General features: G+C 36.0%; 1 protein-coding gene across 1 annotated transcript in view; it reads right to left on the bottom strand.

Moving 5' to 3' along the window:
• The window catches only part of CNTNAP2 (contactin associated protein like 2), an 816,026-nt gene that overhangs the window by 356,011 nt on the left and 441,770 nt on the right, over positions 1 to 18,245 (bottom strand). Inside the window, exons 6-8 of the mRNA XM_030444894.1 lie at positions 15,796 to 15,980; positions 12,216 to 12,359; positions 5,089 to 5,353 (exon numbers count right to left, since the gene is read on the bottom strand). Of these exons, the coding sequence (XP_030300754.1) occupies positions 5,089 to 5,353; positions 12,216 to 12,359; positions 15,796 to 15,980 (594 nt within the window). The remainder of the gene's footprint in view (positions 1 to 5,088; positions 5,354 to 12,215; positions 12,360 to 15,795; positions 15,981 to 18,245) is intronic.

Below are 18,245 nucleotides of genomic sequence, written 5' to 3' on the forward strand. Positions count from 1 at the left end.
TATATCCTATGAGAGATACAGCCTGTTCCCTGAGAGGACAGCCAGAACAGCAGGACTTTGAGATTAAACAAGGAATGAATGATCTGACAGTGTAGACTCACCTGCTGTCTGCCCTGGGTCTCCTGAATCCATTCAAATGGTTTTACTATTTGACCAAACTCCAATGTTCTGCAAAATTCCTGCATGCCAAAATACCCGAGTAAACTGACTGATATCTAGCTATATACACAATGGTACATATATATGTATACAGAGGCTTTAAGTTATACTATCAAATGAAAAGTCAGTGCATCCTTTTTACCCTCTACTACTCACAGAGAGCCATTGACAAAATATAACTATGAGACTAAATAGGCAGAAGAACTTTAAGTTATTATAGATGATTAATCATATCCTGGGTCATCACAAGATGTGCTTAGCCAACTACTTCTCTATGATAGAAGTGAAAACCAGCCTTTAAATAGATTTCCTACATCTTCTCACTAGTTTCCAGAAAATTAAATGTGCTACAAAGTGAACTAAAAAGCTAACATAACATGAAGCCCAAGCACATATTTCAAGTAATACTAACATCTAAGGAAAAGTTTACAGAAACTGCATTATCCCATCATTCACAGAAAAATGGTCTTTTACAAAATTAGGAATTTTAAACCAATGGTGCTGGATGTTATTCATGCCACTGTTGAAAGAATGGCTGACAGTACCGTGAGGTTGCCATTTATGACAAACTGTATTCAGCATAGGTGTATGAGTCCAGGGAACAAACTTTTTCAAAGAGACACCTTTATGGAGGAGGAGGCAGAGATAGCAAAGAATATGAACTGTGAGGGACACAAACTTTCAGATACCCAGTCTTTCAGATATAAGCAAACATTCCCCTTACCCCCCCTTAAATCATATGAATTATCAAAGGTGTCCTCAGGATACTACTGTCAGGATGTGCATAAACACAACAAATAAATCTACAGTTCCTGTCTGTATAACGTTATTTTGTTTATTTCTGTATAACTAATCTAAAAAGAAAATACCAGGAAAAAAACCACATTCACCTCAGTCAGCACGTGTAAGTTCTCAGAGACTTCAAAACACAAATTAAAGTATATTTGCCATGTCCTTTCCAACATTACTGTCAATGATGTATCCAAAGATGGTATCACCTATTTTAGAATGCATATCTTGTATTTGGTAGGTAACTCTTCAGTGGAAATTAGTGACTGACGAAGCAGAATTCACAAAAACTTTAACTAAACTCATCAGTTTTCTTAGAAGAAAAAGTCTGCAATCAAGAACTCTGTTGCTCTAACTAGTTTGAGTATCTACTGTACCAACTACAAGGAAAACATGCTCAAGAAAGAATAACAACTCCTACATGTCTGTTTCCCAGTTCTGTTGAATTCAAAACCACAAATATGTAATTATGTAGCTGCATTCCCTGCTTAAAGTCATTAGCCAATGCTAAATATACACAGAGAAACCTAGAGACGAAACTGGCTATCTCAGAAGCAAAATATACTCTTATATTCACACTCTTCTGATGCTGAGACATCATGATGTCTGTGGACACAATTTGTGTTGTTCTTCTCGATCATGCTGACAAGTTCCTCATGGGTATCTGCCTCCACTTACTAACATTCACTAGTATCAGTAATATGGAAAAGACCTGATGGGAAATGTTATCTTCCCACCAGAAGTGCACTTCTGTTCTGTGCATACACATTCCCTATTTTAGCTCTCATTTAACAGTGGAGGCAAAAATAGTACTAGATTCCCACATAAGGCCCCTGGGAATCATCAGTGGAAGATTACTACTTTAGATCTGTCAGACAGAGACATTTTATTACCTGAAGGATGTTCTCATGACCTGAGGTCTAACATATAAATGAACTGCTATTCAGAAGACTTGACATATAGCAGAAAGATAGAAGGGTGGAAAGCTTCCCGGGGAGATTCCACAGGAAGAAATCTGATTTATTTAATACCAATAAATATGACAAAAAGATATTCACAACCGAACTTTTAATGAGTTTGTGGTTGACAAGAGGAACTGAAGAGAGCCTTGAGCAGCAGCTAATGTACAGAACAAGATGTTAACTGGGACAGTTGGAAGAGAAAAAAAGGAGCTCCAAGCAGATTAGTTCAATTTCATTGTAGACTCTGGACACTAAAAGCTTCTGTGTTAAGATATTATGGGACAATGGATATGATGTCCTTTTCCAACAATTTATTATTTGTACTGTGCAGTAAAATCCAAGGGATTTTTATTGACCTTCTAGCATTTCAGTTGAGCAGAGAGTATTTAGATACGAAAGGTCAGAACTGCCTATGAAAATTGAGAAATTAAATAAAAGATAAATCAATATATTATTTTAGAATATGACACCATAAAGATTTTTCTCAAGAGGCAATGAATTTCTTTTCTGTATCGAAACAGGGATTCAGGGTTTGCTGTTAAAAACATTGGGTAGCCATTAGATGACTCCTAAGGAATGTAACTTCAAATGTTACTATTGTTTCTTTGAGAAAAGCAACACTCCATGTTTGTTAATGGGTTACCATTTTTTACCCATATTTAAAGCTTAGAAAAATTTAGTTCCATCAGAAAAGAATCTGGCTTAAACTGATAGAGCAGGTAGATACTACACTAAGTGGAAAAAAAGGAAGCAACTGGGACACAGACTGCGGTTTAACCTTGAACAACATCTGTATTTGGCTTTGGAAAAAGCTTTAGAACTGTTTTTCTAGCAAAAAGAAATGCGGGAGTATGACATTTTCCATTTATTAATTTCTTCTGCACTCAAAGAAAACATTAGCTTGTTAAAGATTATAAATAAATACAATTTAATTAACAACTTATTCTCCTAATTGCAAGCTCACAAATTTTGAGTAGGTTTTTGTGTAAACAGGTAGCATATGCTAAAATTAAATTATTCTTAAAACTGCAGCACAATATCAAACTCCTTTGTTATGCAAACCTACACTGGAAATTTGCTTTTAAAAAGTTCTTGAAGAGAGCAAGAACACTTCTTTCTTCCATTTTCTCAGCCTAGCATTGCTTTCATCAATGCCTTGAGTAAACTCAGCAATTTCCAGGGTGCTTGCCTGAATCCTATGATGCCAAAAGCAGAATTTACTCCAAAACAAAATGGAGCAGTAAAGATAAATCTCTTGACTGTTTTCTGAGATTCTTACCTACCATTAATCGCTGAGCTGGGACATATACAATGGTGAACATATTAATCACAGTTTAGACTGCAGAGAAAAAGTCAATAGAATGTTTAACTCCTGATTTATACACAAGCTTTAAGCATTTCACCTGTGTAATTCTGCACAGTCAGTAGCTTGTCTTCTAATTAAATCTTTATTTCAGCTCTCAATGGGCCTAATTTTCCTGTTATGAACAGCAAGTTTATTAATCTAACTCTAATCAACCAAATGGTGGTATTGTCTAAATAAGATTAATGTAAGAAAAAGCAAAATCAAGGCCATTGACTTTGTATGACAGCTGTTTTGGTCTGTTCACAGCTAAACAATGATTACTGAACACTTAACTGCATGCTGGGCAGGGAAAGGAAGGATTTTTTTTGTTGTTTAGAGACCTGTTTTGAAGGAACAACTGGCAAGATCAGCAAAAAAATGGAAAAAATCCACTCAGGAAGCAAAAACAGGCCATAAGTATAACAACAGGGACTAACCATCTTTGTCCCTTTCAAATGTGATACAAACTGAAAGGAAAACTACATTAAGGAAAAATATTGCTATGCTCAATATTACATTATGGACAAAAGAGTAACCACTTCATTGATATAGCAAAAAAATATTACTGTTTTTTACAAGCTTTTTATTTCCTCTACCATTACCAAGCTGAAGCCTAGGATAGATTAGGGACTGGTTATTTGTCTGTTGTTAAACAAGCTACAGCCAGGTCAAGTAAAACCCAAGATTCTGCTTCATCACATCAGCACAAAGTCTGTTGCCTTTTACTAGTAAAGCAAAAATAACACACATTTGACTACAATAAACATCCCTGATTCTTTAGGAAATTTTCACAATACAGATACATACAGATGGTTTAATGGTTTAATTACATACAGATGGTTTTAATCAGATGTATAGAGATGAAAATTTGAAAATTATTGTCTTAGATTATTGTATCCTTTCGTTCACTATATGAAATTTAAGAAAATAGAATTGGCAAAAAAATAAAATATAAACCTCTTTCTCATTTCTCAGATTAGTAGTAGTACCTTGTACACTTCTTTAACTTGTACTCTTCTTTTATTTGATGTTCTTGCCCCTAAGCCTTACAGCTATCAAAAAAACCTTTCACAGCGTCCTGCAAACTATTCACACTTACCTGTAGAGTCAATAAGCCGAATAGTTTGCAGGAAAAAGTTTTGGGTTTTTTTTGCTGAGAAAAAGTTTTAATTGACATGTGGCTAATACTGATCAAGAAATGTCCATAAAGAATATAAACTGAAAGTATTCCACCGTATCAAAGTGAAGTTGCCAAGTAATTTGGAAAGGCTGATCAACTGACACGCCGTTAATTTTTTCCAGAAAAAAATCTAATCCTGTACATTTTACCTTGTATTGGCCAAAATATCTTAAATAAGGTAGTGAAAGCTCTGCTACTTCTACACATACATAGAGAATGTCACAGCATGTTTTGTGCCAGCCTTGTGGTTAAAAGAAATGGATATTTTTATCTTTTTAACAGAGCTCCCCAATTATTAGGAAATAATAGGACCAGCCCAATTATAAGGCTAGTCTCCTATCCTCTCCTTTCAAAACCAAATATTTTTGCAGAGAAGACTGCAAGACAGAAGAAAGGAAAAAAAAGAAACAAACTAATGCTGCCTCACAGACAAGAGGTGATGTGTTTTCAAGGTTTCATGACAAAGTAAGGAATATTTGTGTCTCCTTTTTAAATCTAACAACTGTTCTTCTTCTAACTCTTACTCAATGAAACATACAATAAAGGTCACCATTTAAAATTTAAATGTGTAAAACAACTGTTATAAGTTTTAGTTCCATTGTGCTTTTAAGCAACACCAATGAAAATTGTACCAATTAAAGAAAAACACTTACCCGATGAGATGTCTATGCGGTTCTTCTTCACTTGTGTGACATTGATATGGATGCTGATTTTGCCCTCATTTATGTCAATCTCAACATTCCCCAGGTCATCTGCAAAGTTGCTGAAGACAAGAAGACCATTGGGGTTCCAGGTTCGGAAAAGGAAGCTGACTGAAAACAGATCCTGGTTTGGACGACCAGGAACCTCAAGGTAACTGGTGGCATTGAAAAAGACAGGCACTGTATGTGGCTCCACACAAGAAAAACTTAGATTTCCCTATGTGAAGACAAAAAAAGCAAAAATATTAGCAAAATGGTAAGATTTATGGCTTCCTCTAGAGAAGTATTCCAGGTTTTGTTCAACCTAGAGACTACTGTGATCAATGCAAATTGCATGTAAATGTATGCTATAAATATTATCATTACTGTTACTCTTATAAAGTTGGCTTAGATGTTTGTTTTGTCTAGCAGTGGCCCCATTGTTGTACTGTACATACACACAATAAGAGGCAGTGAGGCAATCTTTGCCCTGCAGAGTTACAGTCTAACTAAGATAAAGCTTAGATGAAAACATCAGTGTTCCCAGCTCTAACATGAAGAAATCAATCACAGAAATACTTGGGAATGTTCTTGGTCCCACAGAAACCTATAACAGCAAATTCATCCTTTTATAAAACTGAAATACAGTTTTCCAAATACCCATATATTAACGTGTTAATCAATGGATTACATGAGGTTATGAAAGAAAGATGTATAAAAATTTGTGAAGAGCTACTCTCTGGTAGTACATAAGTAAACATTTCATGATACAGAAGAATTTGGCACAGATCATAAACAATGCCTAATATTTGTAATTATTCAATAATTTTCTCTGTAAAAAACCCCACAGTTTTCACACTGTAAAATTTTACTCTGACAAAAAAAATCTAGTCAACTTTATTGATATCAAAGGCTTTAAAATGTATCTGTAAACAAGATTAGAATTAGGGACGTGAGTTTTTCACTCTGGTTCTCATGTTATTTCCTACAAAAAGTCACACTGGTAGGATGTTTTATCATTCTTTTTCCATATAAATCATAAATAATGTGTAGCAATCTCTGTCCACAATTGACTTTTGATGCATCAATGCAAGTATCAAACAAAACTTTCCTCTGATGAAGAACTTCTCTAACATGAGGCAAAGTGGATTCTGTTCTATGGCTAGGTTTTCAGATGCACTTTGGCAGATGTTTCTTCTGTGGTATTTTCAGTTCAGTTTGGGAAGGAAGAATTTTATCTAATGCAGAATGGAAAATATTAATATGATCAAGATAACGATTTCTTTGATATTTGTAAATGAAAAAAAATATTAAGGACTGAACAACATTTTTGGAGGTATGTATGTGTTTAGAGAGGGGGTTCACCAAAGCACTGTTCAGAATCCTAATGAGTCACTGATCATCTTTATCACATAAATATTTTTAAACTCCATATTACTGACTTGATGATACAAGCTTTTATGTCATGTATTTTTGTAATCATGTTGCATAGATGCAACTGAAAATTCATCTTGAGGGAAGTTAGAGAATCTGGAAGTAAACTGTGGGAAGAAAGTCTTAAGTAAATTCAATTAGAGAAGGGTTGATAAGGAAGCAAGAGATTTAACACCCACTATCAATGTCCAAACCTAAATATGTTGGAAAAACAACACACCAAAAAACATCTTATCTGTGTCACACCAACATATCATTTGCATGGCAGATTCAGTTGCTTGTTTTGTATTTCTATGTCAAAACTAAATGAATAAAAATAATAGTTTCTTGAGCACTCAGATAGATTATTAGATTACTTTGCATAATGACCTCTTTTTCTTACAGTGTCAGAAGTAACTGCCACACAGTCTACCCATAAGGGCCAGTTGATGTAGTAGCAATGAGACAATTGGGTTGGTAATTTCCATCATCAAGAAACACTAAGGTTTCCAGTAATCTGAAACTGGAGAAGAGGTATCTTTATACTGATCTCCTAAGATTCATTCCTACCTTTACAATAAAATCTCAGCATTAAACACCACGTTCTTCTTTTCATCCACCGAAGAACCACAGGTAACAAAAAATATCCAAGGATTTAGGAAAAAAACTAGACCAACTACAGGAAGCTTTCAAATTACATGATGAGAGAAATTACAGCAACTTTCTGAGTAAAGGCACAGAATCGTTGCTTATCTCCTTTGCTGTTAAGCTGCTTGGTTATTCTGGGTTGGGGTTTTTTTTTGGTTTGTTTGTTTGTTTAAAAGTTGCCTAGAGATTTTTATTTTAAGCTTTCAGTCAACTATTAAATCAAACTAGTTAACTCATCAGTTTGAATAGTTTTAGTCTGAACATTTCTAAGTGTGCTACAAAATACATTTAGTTAAATGATAAATTTTACATACAGAAAAAAAGCTGGAGAGTGGCTGAAATACCCTCCGTAACCCTTTGATAATATTCTCAGTGTAATAGTAAGACTAGAAACAATTTCTGATACACAGTTTAAGCAACCTTAAGAGAAGGTAACAGCATTTTATGTGAACTGACTTCTTAGGTTTTAGCCACAGGTGCCAATTAAGTATTGCTCAAAAAGCATTTTGTTAGACATTTTTAAGAGTTTCTTTTGGTGCTTTGTTTCCATGAGGAACTAACAATTTCCTCATAACAAGAAGCCTTTCATTACCACTTGACATTCTTGTCATCCTGATGCACGGGACACATGCATTTGTAACACAAATGTTAATGGCACTGAATGCATTCAAATCCTTTTTCAAATCAGTGAATGCATTTATTAAGAAAAACCTATCTGCATAAACAATTTCTTTAAGAAGTAATACATAACTGTAATTTCTATGCTAGTCAGTCTATTCCCTACTGAGCTATTTAGATTAATCTGAACTGGATTACCGATTCCCTCTATGACTGCAATTCAGAAAACAACTCTTTTAAGTAAAACCCATTAGATATAAATTGTTCACAAGGTCTAGGTCAAGAGTCTGAGCTAGTGTGCAGCTTGGGTCTATAATAGCACTCTTATTTTTCAAAGAGGAAGAGATCCTCTTCTGAAGATTCAGAGTGACTTGCTGAATAGTCCTCTGGCAATGATATCTGGAAGTCAAACTCACACAGTGCCTTTGTACTGACACTGTTGGTCTTACCAGCAAATTTTTCACACAACAGTGAAAGGGAAATTATGAAAACACTTTATTTTGGGTAATTGAACTTTGATTCATGATCTTTAATCTGTGTTGCAAATTAGCTTAATGTTTACTTCTTATAAATCAATTTACCTATCCACAATCAGATGTTATCCCTTGTGGAGATACTACTGGGTCTTAAAACCTTTCTCAAATAATAGTGCTCCTGGCTAAACATGTAGCTCCCAAAGGAGGTAATGAATTTATTATGACTACAATGCCTTTTAAATCAGGATGGATCACACAATACATTGTACTGTATGCTAAAATTTATCATGTCACTATTTTTCTCCAGTTAGCCTGCTACGCATCTCTGAGCTTACCATAATGCTTGCATGATAAAAATGTTTTAAAGAAACCACCTTACGTTTGTTTATGACTGCACTCAGTCATGGCATGTGAGCTGCAAAGGTGGTCTGAGTATAGGACTATTTGATGTAAGGATGGAGGGCAGCAAAAAAGATTCTCACCAGTATATTTCAGTTACAGACTTTAATACTTGAAAGACTATTCTGTAAAAGCTAAATCCAATTAGTATTCTCACTGCCTGTCCTTAATACACCTGTGTATCAGAAAAATCTGATAAAGTGACTAAATTCTTAAATTCAACATTCTCCAAACTTCTTGTTAGCTGCATAGTCTATCAAGTCTCTTCTCACTAGCGGTACAAGGGTCAATATCCTTCAGTTACTCAAAGTAATGGAAGTCTTAAAGGCTTGCTGTATTTAAGTACAAAATACAGGAAAAAAAAGTACATTGCCTATTTCTTCCTTTGTACTGATTCAAGTCGAACACAGTAGTTAGCACACACTGTGCTAGTCAGTCACTGCCAACTCTTGGTTCAGGAGCAAACCAGACACATTCTCATACTCAGCTCTGCTTTTCTGCCCAACTCCCCCTCTGAGGATCTTTATCATTTGGCTCCTTTATCCTCTATAAAAACAGATCAGGCCCCATGGATAAGAAAAATAACTGCTCAAGACCCATCTGTCTCATTCTCCCCAAAAGGCTGTTACAATCTTATATATCACAAAGGACTGCCATTTCTTTTTATTTTAAAATATTAAAGTAATAAATTATTAAAGTCAGTCCTGGACTTTATCTAAGTAGTTTTGAACTGCCTTTACATACCTACTCTTCAACAAATTAAAGAGATGCTTGGTGTTGGTTTTTTTGCTTGTAAAAACTATGTATATGAGACCTAATTTTTTTTTGCATTTTTTTTTTCTTTTAGAAACATCATTATATTATACTCTTTGCCTCCCTGGGCCTACTCATTCTCTTAAGTTATCAATTGCCTTTCACCTGAAATTCAACTATCTGCATGTAAGGATTATTTTTCCTTCTGTTTCTCACCTCTTTAATATCTTTCTTTCCTGTTCCCCTTCCCCTCTTATGATACTTCTCATCACCATACTGATTACTCGTGTTCCACTTGTATTCGAAGTCATGACATTTTATCTGTCTTGCCTCTTCAGATAATATTTAGGGCAAGGTGTGCCTACAGTTGTGGGTTTATATTCCAACAGGATCTCCTACAACAGGCATTTAATCTTTTTTTGGATTGTTTAGGTGCCATCATAAACATAGTAACAACAACAGTCTCAACCAAATCTATTTTCCAGGCTAAAATCTAGGAGAAAAAGAAAATCTTTTGTAAGAAACAAAAAAACCCATGTTGATTTAGTAAGAGTAAAATTGATTTTGCTTTTGAAGAGCTGAAGCAATTTAAGTAATTCTACTGAAAATAAAGGCCACTTCTACTTTTATAGCCATTCTCAGAATCGGAAATCAATAGAAACATCAAATGCAACTGGAATGCCACAGCCTCTTGATACAGCTCTCACATTGTCAAAGCTTCTTATGTGGATTTTACTTCGTACTACAGGTAACAGAATTTAAAAAACAAAAAAAGAAAAAACAAGAAAACTCCACAAACAAACATACAAAAAACAGATGCATGATTTCACAGAGGCTTCAGAAGCCTCCTAGCTGTGCCACATTTTTTAAATAAGAGGATTTACACTATAGAAAATTAAGTAACATTTCTGTTAAGAAAGCGGTACCATAAAATGCAGTTGCTGAAAGAACCCTCTAATACTTGCCTTTAAGTTTTGGAAGGCAAGCACTCTGTATTGCAGCGCTGGATGCATGAGATCTCAAAGATGTGCATAACACAAGTGACCACAGACATGACTTACATTGTAATACTAGATACATGTATATAAAACTCACTGTAATAAACACTAGATTTCCTGGAACTAACTGTAACATTTATCTGGTTTCCTAGAAATATCTGCATTCTTAGCTGGGGGGAGGTGTCTCAGATGGTCTTCCAGGAAGTCATCCTGTGATGTCCTTTCTTTTAAACCTTCCTCTGACATATGCATAATGTTGGGCAGCAAGTTGAGCCAGTTTTAGCCAATTTGCATTTACAAGGCCTGGACATTGCTTAGAGGAGCCCAAATCAACATCCTACTGTTTAGTGTCAGAAAAGAGTCTCCAGGGCAAGCAGAGCTGGACTACTATTATCCAAAAGGACAAAGAGGAGTTTTACTTCAATAACTTCCTATAATAAAATAACCAAGTACATTAATTTAATAATGTTTTATAGACACCAAATGAGGCTTAAAGAATATGTCCTACTAACTAGTAGTGGACTCAACTGGGCAAAATGTAAAGACTGCTCATGTACAAAGATCTTTTTCTAAATCAGACACCTAGCTTTGAAAATCAAGGTTATGTTACAACCTTAAAATGCACTGCAGGCAGAAAATCATGGGCACTTTGGGGAAGAAAAAAATGTCAAAGATTCAGGAATAATGTGACTGGGCCAAAAGAATACTAAAAGTAGAATTTTTACAAAATGGTATATATATATATATATATATATAATGCTTTTTGCCTTTGACACTGTAGAAATTCATACATAGAAAAGGTTTTAAACATCAGGCTGTATTACTAAATTTGCATAGGCAAACAGACCATGTTCGTATTACCTTGGCCAAGTATATTGTTCATACAAGTACATGGAATTTCAGTATTACTAAGCAAGGAGTAATCAAACTGTAAACAATCCTTTGAACTTCATCATCATTTTATAGGTAAATCTTTGCTATTTATCACATAAGGTGAAAAGCAATAGATCCATACATACTGTCAACAGGAATTTGTGTAGACTATAAGCTTGTACAGAAGTAAACCTTGAATTATTTATTCAGACTATGCTCAAACTTCAGCAACAGTACATTTATTTCCTACCCATATTCTCATCGTATGCTAGCAAGCATTTTTAGGAACACTTAGTGACTTAAAAATACAGTAATTAAAGTACATTCTTCTTCAATCACCCTGCCCATGAAGCTGCAAGTTTAAACATGAAAGCAGCTATGAATGCTTACAGCAAGAGAAGAAGTAGAATAAAATATAAATAAGCTCTGTAATGTTAATAAGCTAAATAATGACTTTCAAATCTTGTATCTTGAGGCTTTTTAGAACTTCCAAAAAGGCCTGTAAAAGCATTCCCTTCCTGTAAATTTTGTACTCCAGAAATCCAACTAGCTCTGCAGGGATGGGATATACTATGATGCAAAGCCACAAGAAAGCTGCAATTGATTTAATAATAACTCTTGTGTGTGTTGATTTTGGACTACTGTAATTTGGGAGCAAACAAAAGAAATAATTACTCATTCAGCTGATTTTTTTAAAAAAAGATAGATTAATTTTGGAAAAATTAAACAGCAAGTAATATACTTTGATATAATTAAAAAATCACAAACGTACATGTAAGACCTTCCAGTATGTGAAAAAAAATTGTTTTAAGTCCTTTATAATACCAGAATATCACAACATAAGTACTACACCCTTTCAAAAACCTAATCTCCTTTAGAAAGAGAAGCAGGTGTTTAGATGACCATTACATTATGCTCTTACCACATTAGAAGGCTCCAGTTTCTTCCTCTTGGCAAGGTCAGTGATATTATTGCCATTGTAGTTGATGCTCTCCATGCAGCCTTTGAAATTTTTCCTACTGTTAGAACTTGGCTTCCCAGAAAAAGGCATGCCTCCAAAGGTTATCTTTGAATGAAGCAGAAAATGATTGATAGTTATGGGGGGGAAAAGACTTTTAGACAAATTTGCTATAGATGCATTTGCTTCCTTTGAACACTCAAACATGGTGAACGAGAGAGCTGGCAACACTGCTTACAGAAAAAAAGAAATAACAAGCACTGCAAAAGTAGGGAAAAAAGCCTGGAGTGAGTCTGTGACTGCAAATATTTATGGGAGTAAATCCCACATATTAGTACAATTGTCTAAATAGTGAGCAGACACACATCACTGTTGTTCATATATAGACTGCTCTTCTGATCACTACTGAAAAATTCATATTTCAAAGACCTCAGAATAAGGTCTTTGAAATACCATCCTAGTATTTTTCTAAAGTAGAGTAGATATGAAATTAGCCAAATAATCTGATTTTAATTGTCCACTCAGCTCTGTGGCAAGAGCTCAGACTACAATATAGCAGCTGTGATCTTCCATACGATGCATTTGTTTCCTTGATGCTTGGATATCTAGAATAACACTTATTTACCTACTTCATCTAGAAGAATCTTACTGAATCACATAGTTAAAAATGCTACTCCCTGTTACACAAAGGCACCTTCCATTACTGAGAATGTTTTTATCCTGTAGTTATAGTCAGTGACGAGATACCATGACCCTACAGAGGTGACAAACACAGCAAAGACTCAGTCATCAAAAAAGGTTAAACAGGAATTTTCTTCTCTTAATGCTGAATTTCATTACCCTAAAATACTAGGTCATCCAGAATCTCTAATGCCAAAACCAAAGAAAAACAAATATTTTACAAACTAAAAATGTTCACTTTTTATGAAGTCTCTCTTTGTCACTCTATAACCACACAGACCTCTACCACATTAGGGCTTTTTCTAAAATGTTTGTAAGTGAATAAATGCTACATGTTTTTATTAATACTTTGCAGCCAAAATGTGAAGAATAAGAGACTCAAGAGATTAGCTTGCTGCAGTCAATGCTAAATATTTAAATCCAATAGGTGATGGCATAAATAGTAATGACACCTAGCTTTCCTGCCCCACAAATGCTCACAAAAATGTCTGCTTGTAGTCTGCTACTCAGATTTGGTAGACCCAAGCTTTTAAATATCATTCATTGTTAATTCCATTTATCACTATGGGGAGTAGAAAAACACTGCTCGAGGGACACATTTTCCATTTTAAAAGCATTTAAGGTATCACTTTCTATCTCCAGAGAGGCTTTGACTTAGCATATAAGAAGAACTAAAGCTATACATCAGAAACCCAAAATCTTTTTAAATAGCACATCACCAGCTGTGTAAAAGTGTTTTGCAGGATATATCCTCAGGTATTATAAATTGACATGAATTGACTTCAGAGAAGATACAGCACTTTACATGAAATGAAGAATATGGCTGGAATAGCTTAATAACTTCAAAACATTATTTTGCATGCATTTGGACAAGAGAGGAAGGCATTCTGAAGAAAAGGAGAAAAATTGCAAAAAACATATACCGTGGCAGTGAGTTAAGAGGAACTGATAGGATTTGGGGTTTTTTTACCTTGAATTTATTCCTCTTTTGTGCTTACCTAACCTCCCTGAGATTAACCTAGGAACTTTTTTTCTAAAGAAAATGAGTGTTGACTCTTTCAATTTATTCATTATTATTTCTTTGTCACAATGGCAACAAGTCTGTGACGACTAACTCCAAAATCAGTGAAATAAAACGAGGTTAAGGCTCTCCATTTCTAAGAACCACAAGAAACACATATCCACATCCTCAAGTAAGTTCCATTGCATGCAATGGGATCCATGTTCATGGAGACTAAAAAGTATAGCTGAGAACTGGCAGTGAGGCCTCCAGTGTCAGAGAAGAGAAGAAGGTCAATCTCCTGGATTCTGCTAAGGTAAAAAAGTAACTAAGGTAAAAGCTGCTTTTACTAAATTTATGGTATGCAGTAAATTAATTATATACACATGCTATTATATACACATGCTTATTTTTTAATACATGCATTCAAAGATGCATGAAACACACAACCCTACCTAACAGCATTCAGCTTAACTTTTTCTGTAGTTAGCTCTTGTCATGCCTTAGGAGTTTGGCCAGAACAAAAACCAAAGGACATAATTACTCTCTATTCCCTGTCCCCATAAGGGAGACAAAGGAGGAACACAGACTTGAGACTTGAAGTTCCAAATTGAAAACATCTGGAGGCAGATTTACTACCACATGGGAAAGGTAATAACAGAAGGGATAAAAAACAAAAATACAAGAATATATATATACAACCCCATCTGGATGCTGGCAGGGATAGGTGCCTGAGCCTGAGGGCCCCTTGCAGCAGGGCTGAATCAGGACAGGAGGGTCCACGACTCTTCCCAGCACCCGATGGATGTGGACTCTGAAGAGCAAGTGGTGATCTGGGGGTAAAGGAGAGCAAGGGAACAGCAGAGCTGCCAGGAGCGAGCGGAAAAAGAGACGGAGTTGCCGGTGTGCCTGACTTCTTTAGAATATGGGCAGGGAATGGGAGGGAGGGGACCCCTCTGTGTGCTGCCCCTCTCAGAGTCTGAAGGCCCTCCTTCTTTAGTTCTTCAAATTCAAACGATAACAGCTCTCTTGAAAATCTTTAATAAAATCTATTTATGTGACATTCTAACAAAATTTAAATTTTCAGCATTACATCATTTGATTCCCTCTCACTGCTTAAGAAGTTGAAAGGGTGGAAATACATGTATTTGTCTCAGCCAGTGACATTGATTCTTATTAGAATGAGTGAAAAATGTGAGAAAATAACTATACAAATTTTGCACTAACAAACATGATGAAGTTCGTAAAATAGTTTAGAGGAACTGAGTAACTTCATAGCAGCAAAATCCAGAGTGTAATCCAATTTGAATTACTACCCATACTTGTGTGCACTAACCTGACTGGTTAAACGAAAGTATTACTAGGACTTTCCTAAACTTTTATTGCTTCTTTATAAAAAGAAGTTATTGATGGCATTTTTGTAAAAATACAAGAAGTTCCTACATACCTAAGACAAGAAAGATCAAGACCTATATTAGTATAAAAGTTCTAATTGGCTTCAAGTGCAAAAATATCACTTGAATGGAATAACAAGTTTTTTTTTTTAGGCCTATTTCCTGCTTATAGCACCTACTTTTACAAATTTTAAAAGTAGTGTATGCTTAATTAAAAATAACATAGATCTCCCGTTTTAAAACAGAACGCTGGGATAACTTATGCCAGATAGGATCTGGTAAATTAATGAAGAGAAACTTAATTTACATTTAAGAGAGAATAATGTTGGAAAGAATTAGGAAACGTAATAGAAAAAATACTTAACAGATGTACAAAAAAGTACCAAACAATTTATATTAGTTTTCTTTTCTCTTCTTATTGAACTTATAAAGCCAATTTGAAGGAAAACAAACAAATTTCATTGTCTACCTCATAATCCAGGTCTAGGTAATCAAATTCTCCATTGGTTCTGAAGTGCTGCATGTGTCTGTCCAGGGTGAGATTAATGTTTCTCCCATGGCGCTCTATGATGATGGAGTGCCAGTGATGATCATCCAAAAGACTGCCTGTTATCACAGATGTGTGGCCATAAATAGAGCCAAGCTGGTTGCTCCCTAAAATGAGAATAGAAACAATAACAATTCCCAGTTAGGCAAACATTTTCCTTTTGCTCTGCCAATATTTCACCTGAATCACACCAGACATAAAGCTGGAAGAAGTCGGTTTGCTCCACTGGCAACCCAGTGGAGTGCTGCTGCCATAAATACAAAAAGCTAGATCAAGTAGTGCAAGTACCTCATCAAAGAACTGTATAAATAGTTATTCGTAACAGTAGCTTTTTGGAAGTGAACAAGAGAAGCAATGCCAACTTTCAGTTGTAAAGCTGTCTTCAACCACAAGTTCTCTGTGTTTTCTTCCCTATACTACATAACTTAAAGGCTTTCACCTTTCAACCAGGTCCTGATCTTCACTGGAACTGTACTGATTTGTGACTGTTGAGGAAGACATGGCACTTGATAACAGACTTTGGTAACAAAAAGTCTTTTTCAGTCTTGAGTTCTACACTTCGTAGGCTCTGCCATTTTAAAGGCTCAATGCAGACAGAGCTAACAAATATTGCAGACATAGCAAATATGTCTTCCGCTTACATAGCTTATTTTGGTCTTTCCTCCTGCAGCAACCTTCTGTTCTGGAAGTCAAACTAGCACTAAAGAGTACATTTTTGCAATTCTCTGCTCTGATCTACAAGGGCTTTTGCCAGAGTAGCTATGCTAGCCAGAGATGACATCTCATGGCAAACTGACTGCGACAGCTAAACCAGCAAAGGTTGATAGTGTGGATTTTAAATGAAGCAGCAAATAACTAATTAAGCAGCAAGATTTTAAAATTGCTACACTTCCTAATGACTCAGTGCAAGCTTCCATGTTCTGAATGCATGAGAACCTAAGGCATTTCTGTAGCAGAATTTCTAAACATCAAACATGCCTGTAACTCAGGCATTGTTTGTGCATGTTGAGAACACATTTGGGCAAATCACCTTCCATGGCTTACAACATTCTTCCCCTACAAATGACAATACTTTTTGCTGACCACTAATTATTCAACAGTTGTTGATTAAAAAACATATATCCCATGTATGTCCACAAGCCTCACTTTCTTCGATGGAAAATCAAATCCAATGCAAAATGAAACCTAAACCCATCTACACCTCCCTGTGTTTCCCACCCCCTCCAGATATTTGAAACCAAGTCACTGGACTTCACCAGGCAAAATGAACATCCATTTCCATGTGGAAATAATTTCTATACAATCTAAAGAATGTATAGAATAATTTACTCTTCATATATAAGTAAAAGAACTAAGGAAAGTGTCCTGGTTTAGGCCCAGAGAGCAACAGAGAACCACGCATCTTCTTGCTTTTCCCCACAGGTGGGATGAGGAGGAAAAAATCCAGCTAACAGCCTGTGGGTTGAGAAAAGGACAGGGTGGGTTCTCTCACCCATCTGTTATGGTCACAGGCAAAGCTGACTCAACTTGGGAAAAAAAAATCAATTTACTTTATCACCACTCAAATCAGTGCTGGACAAAGAGAAAACAAAACTAGATATTAAAAACCTTTCCCCTCCCACACTCTTCTTCCTGGACCTAAATTACTTTACTACCAATTTCTCTACCTCCTCTTCCCCTTCAGAGGCGCAGGGTCAGTTCCTTCACAAGCGGTTTTCTGCCAGTCCTTCCTCCCCAGGGGGGAAGAGTCATCACAATCTTCTCCTGCTCCAAAGTGGGGTCTTTCCACAGAATAGGTTCCTTCCTGAACCCCTCCAACATGAGTACCTCTCACCAGGTACACTCACTCAGGAACAGGCAGCTCCAGTGTGGGCAGCCCACACAGCCATGGCCCTCCAAAGATGTGGGTCCAAATATGCTCCACCATGGTCCTTCATGTACTCCATGGGCTGCCGGGGGCAGCTCCACAGCGGGCAGCCTGCAACCTCACCAGGGGCTGAGATGGGGGAGGGGAACCTCTGCTCACCTCCTCCCTCTCCTTCCTCACTGATCTCAGTAACTGAAAGGATTGCTTTCACCTGTGGTACTGCCCTGCCTTGCCCTCCCCCTCTCCTCTGTCCTGAGGTCTTTTGGGATCACTCATTAAGGGATGGTGAGGAAGAAATTCACTGAAAACCGTGCGGTTTAAGACAAGGGCTACGAGGTCTTCACTCACCAGTTACAGTCACAGGCAAATCAGACTCAGCTTGGAAACAATCAATGTAATTTATCACCAAATTAAAACAGGGCAAAAAGAAAACACAAATCAGAGCTTAAATGCTTTTCCCTTACCCCTCCCTTCTTCCCAAACACTAATTATTTTCTTATCTCTA

This window comes from Calypte anna, chromosome 2, assembly GCF_003957555.1.
Source record: "Calypte anna isolate BGI_N300 chromosome 2, bCalAnn1_v1.p, whole genome shotgun sequence".
Lineage (NCBI taxonomy): Eukaryota > Metazoa > Chordata > Aves > Apodiformes > Trochilidae > Calypte > Calypte anna.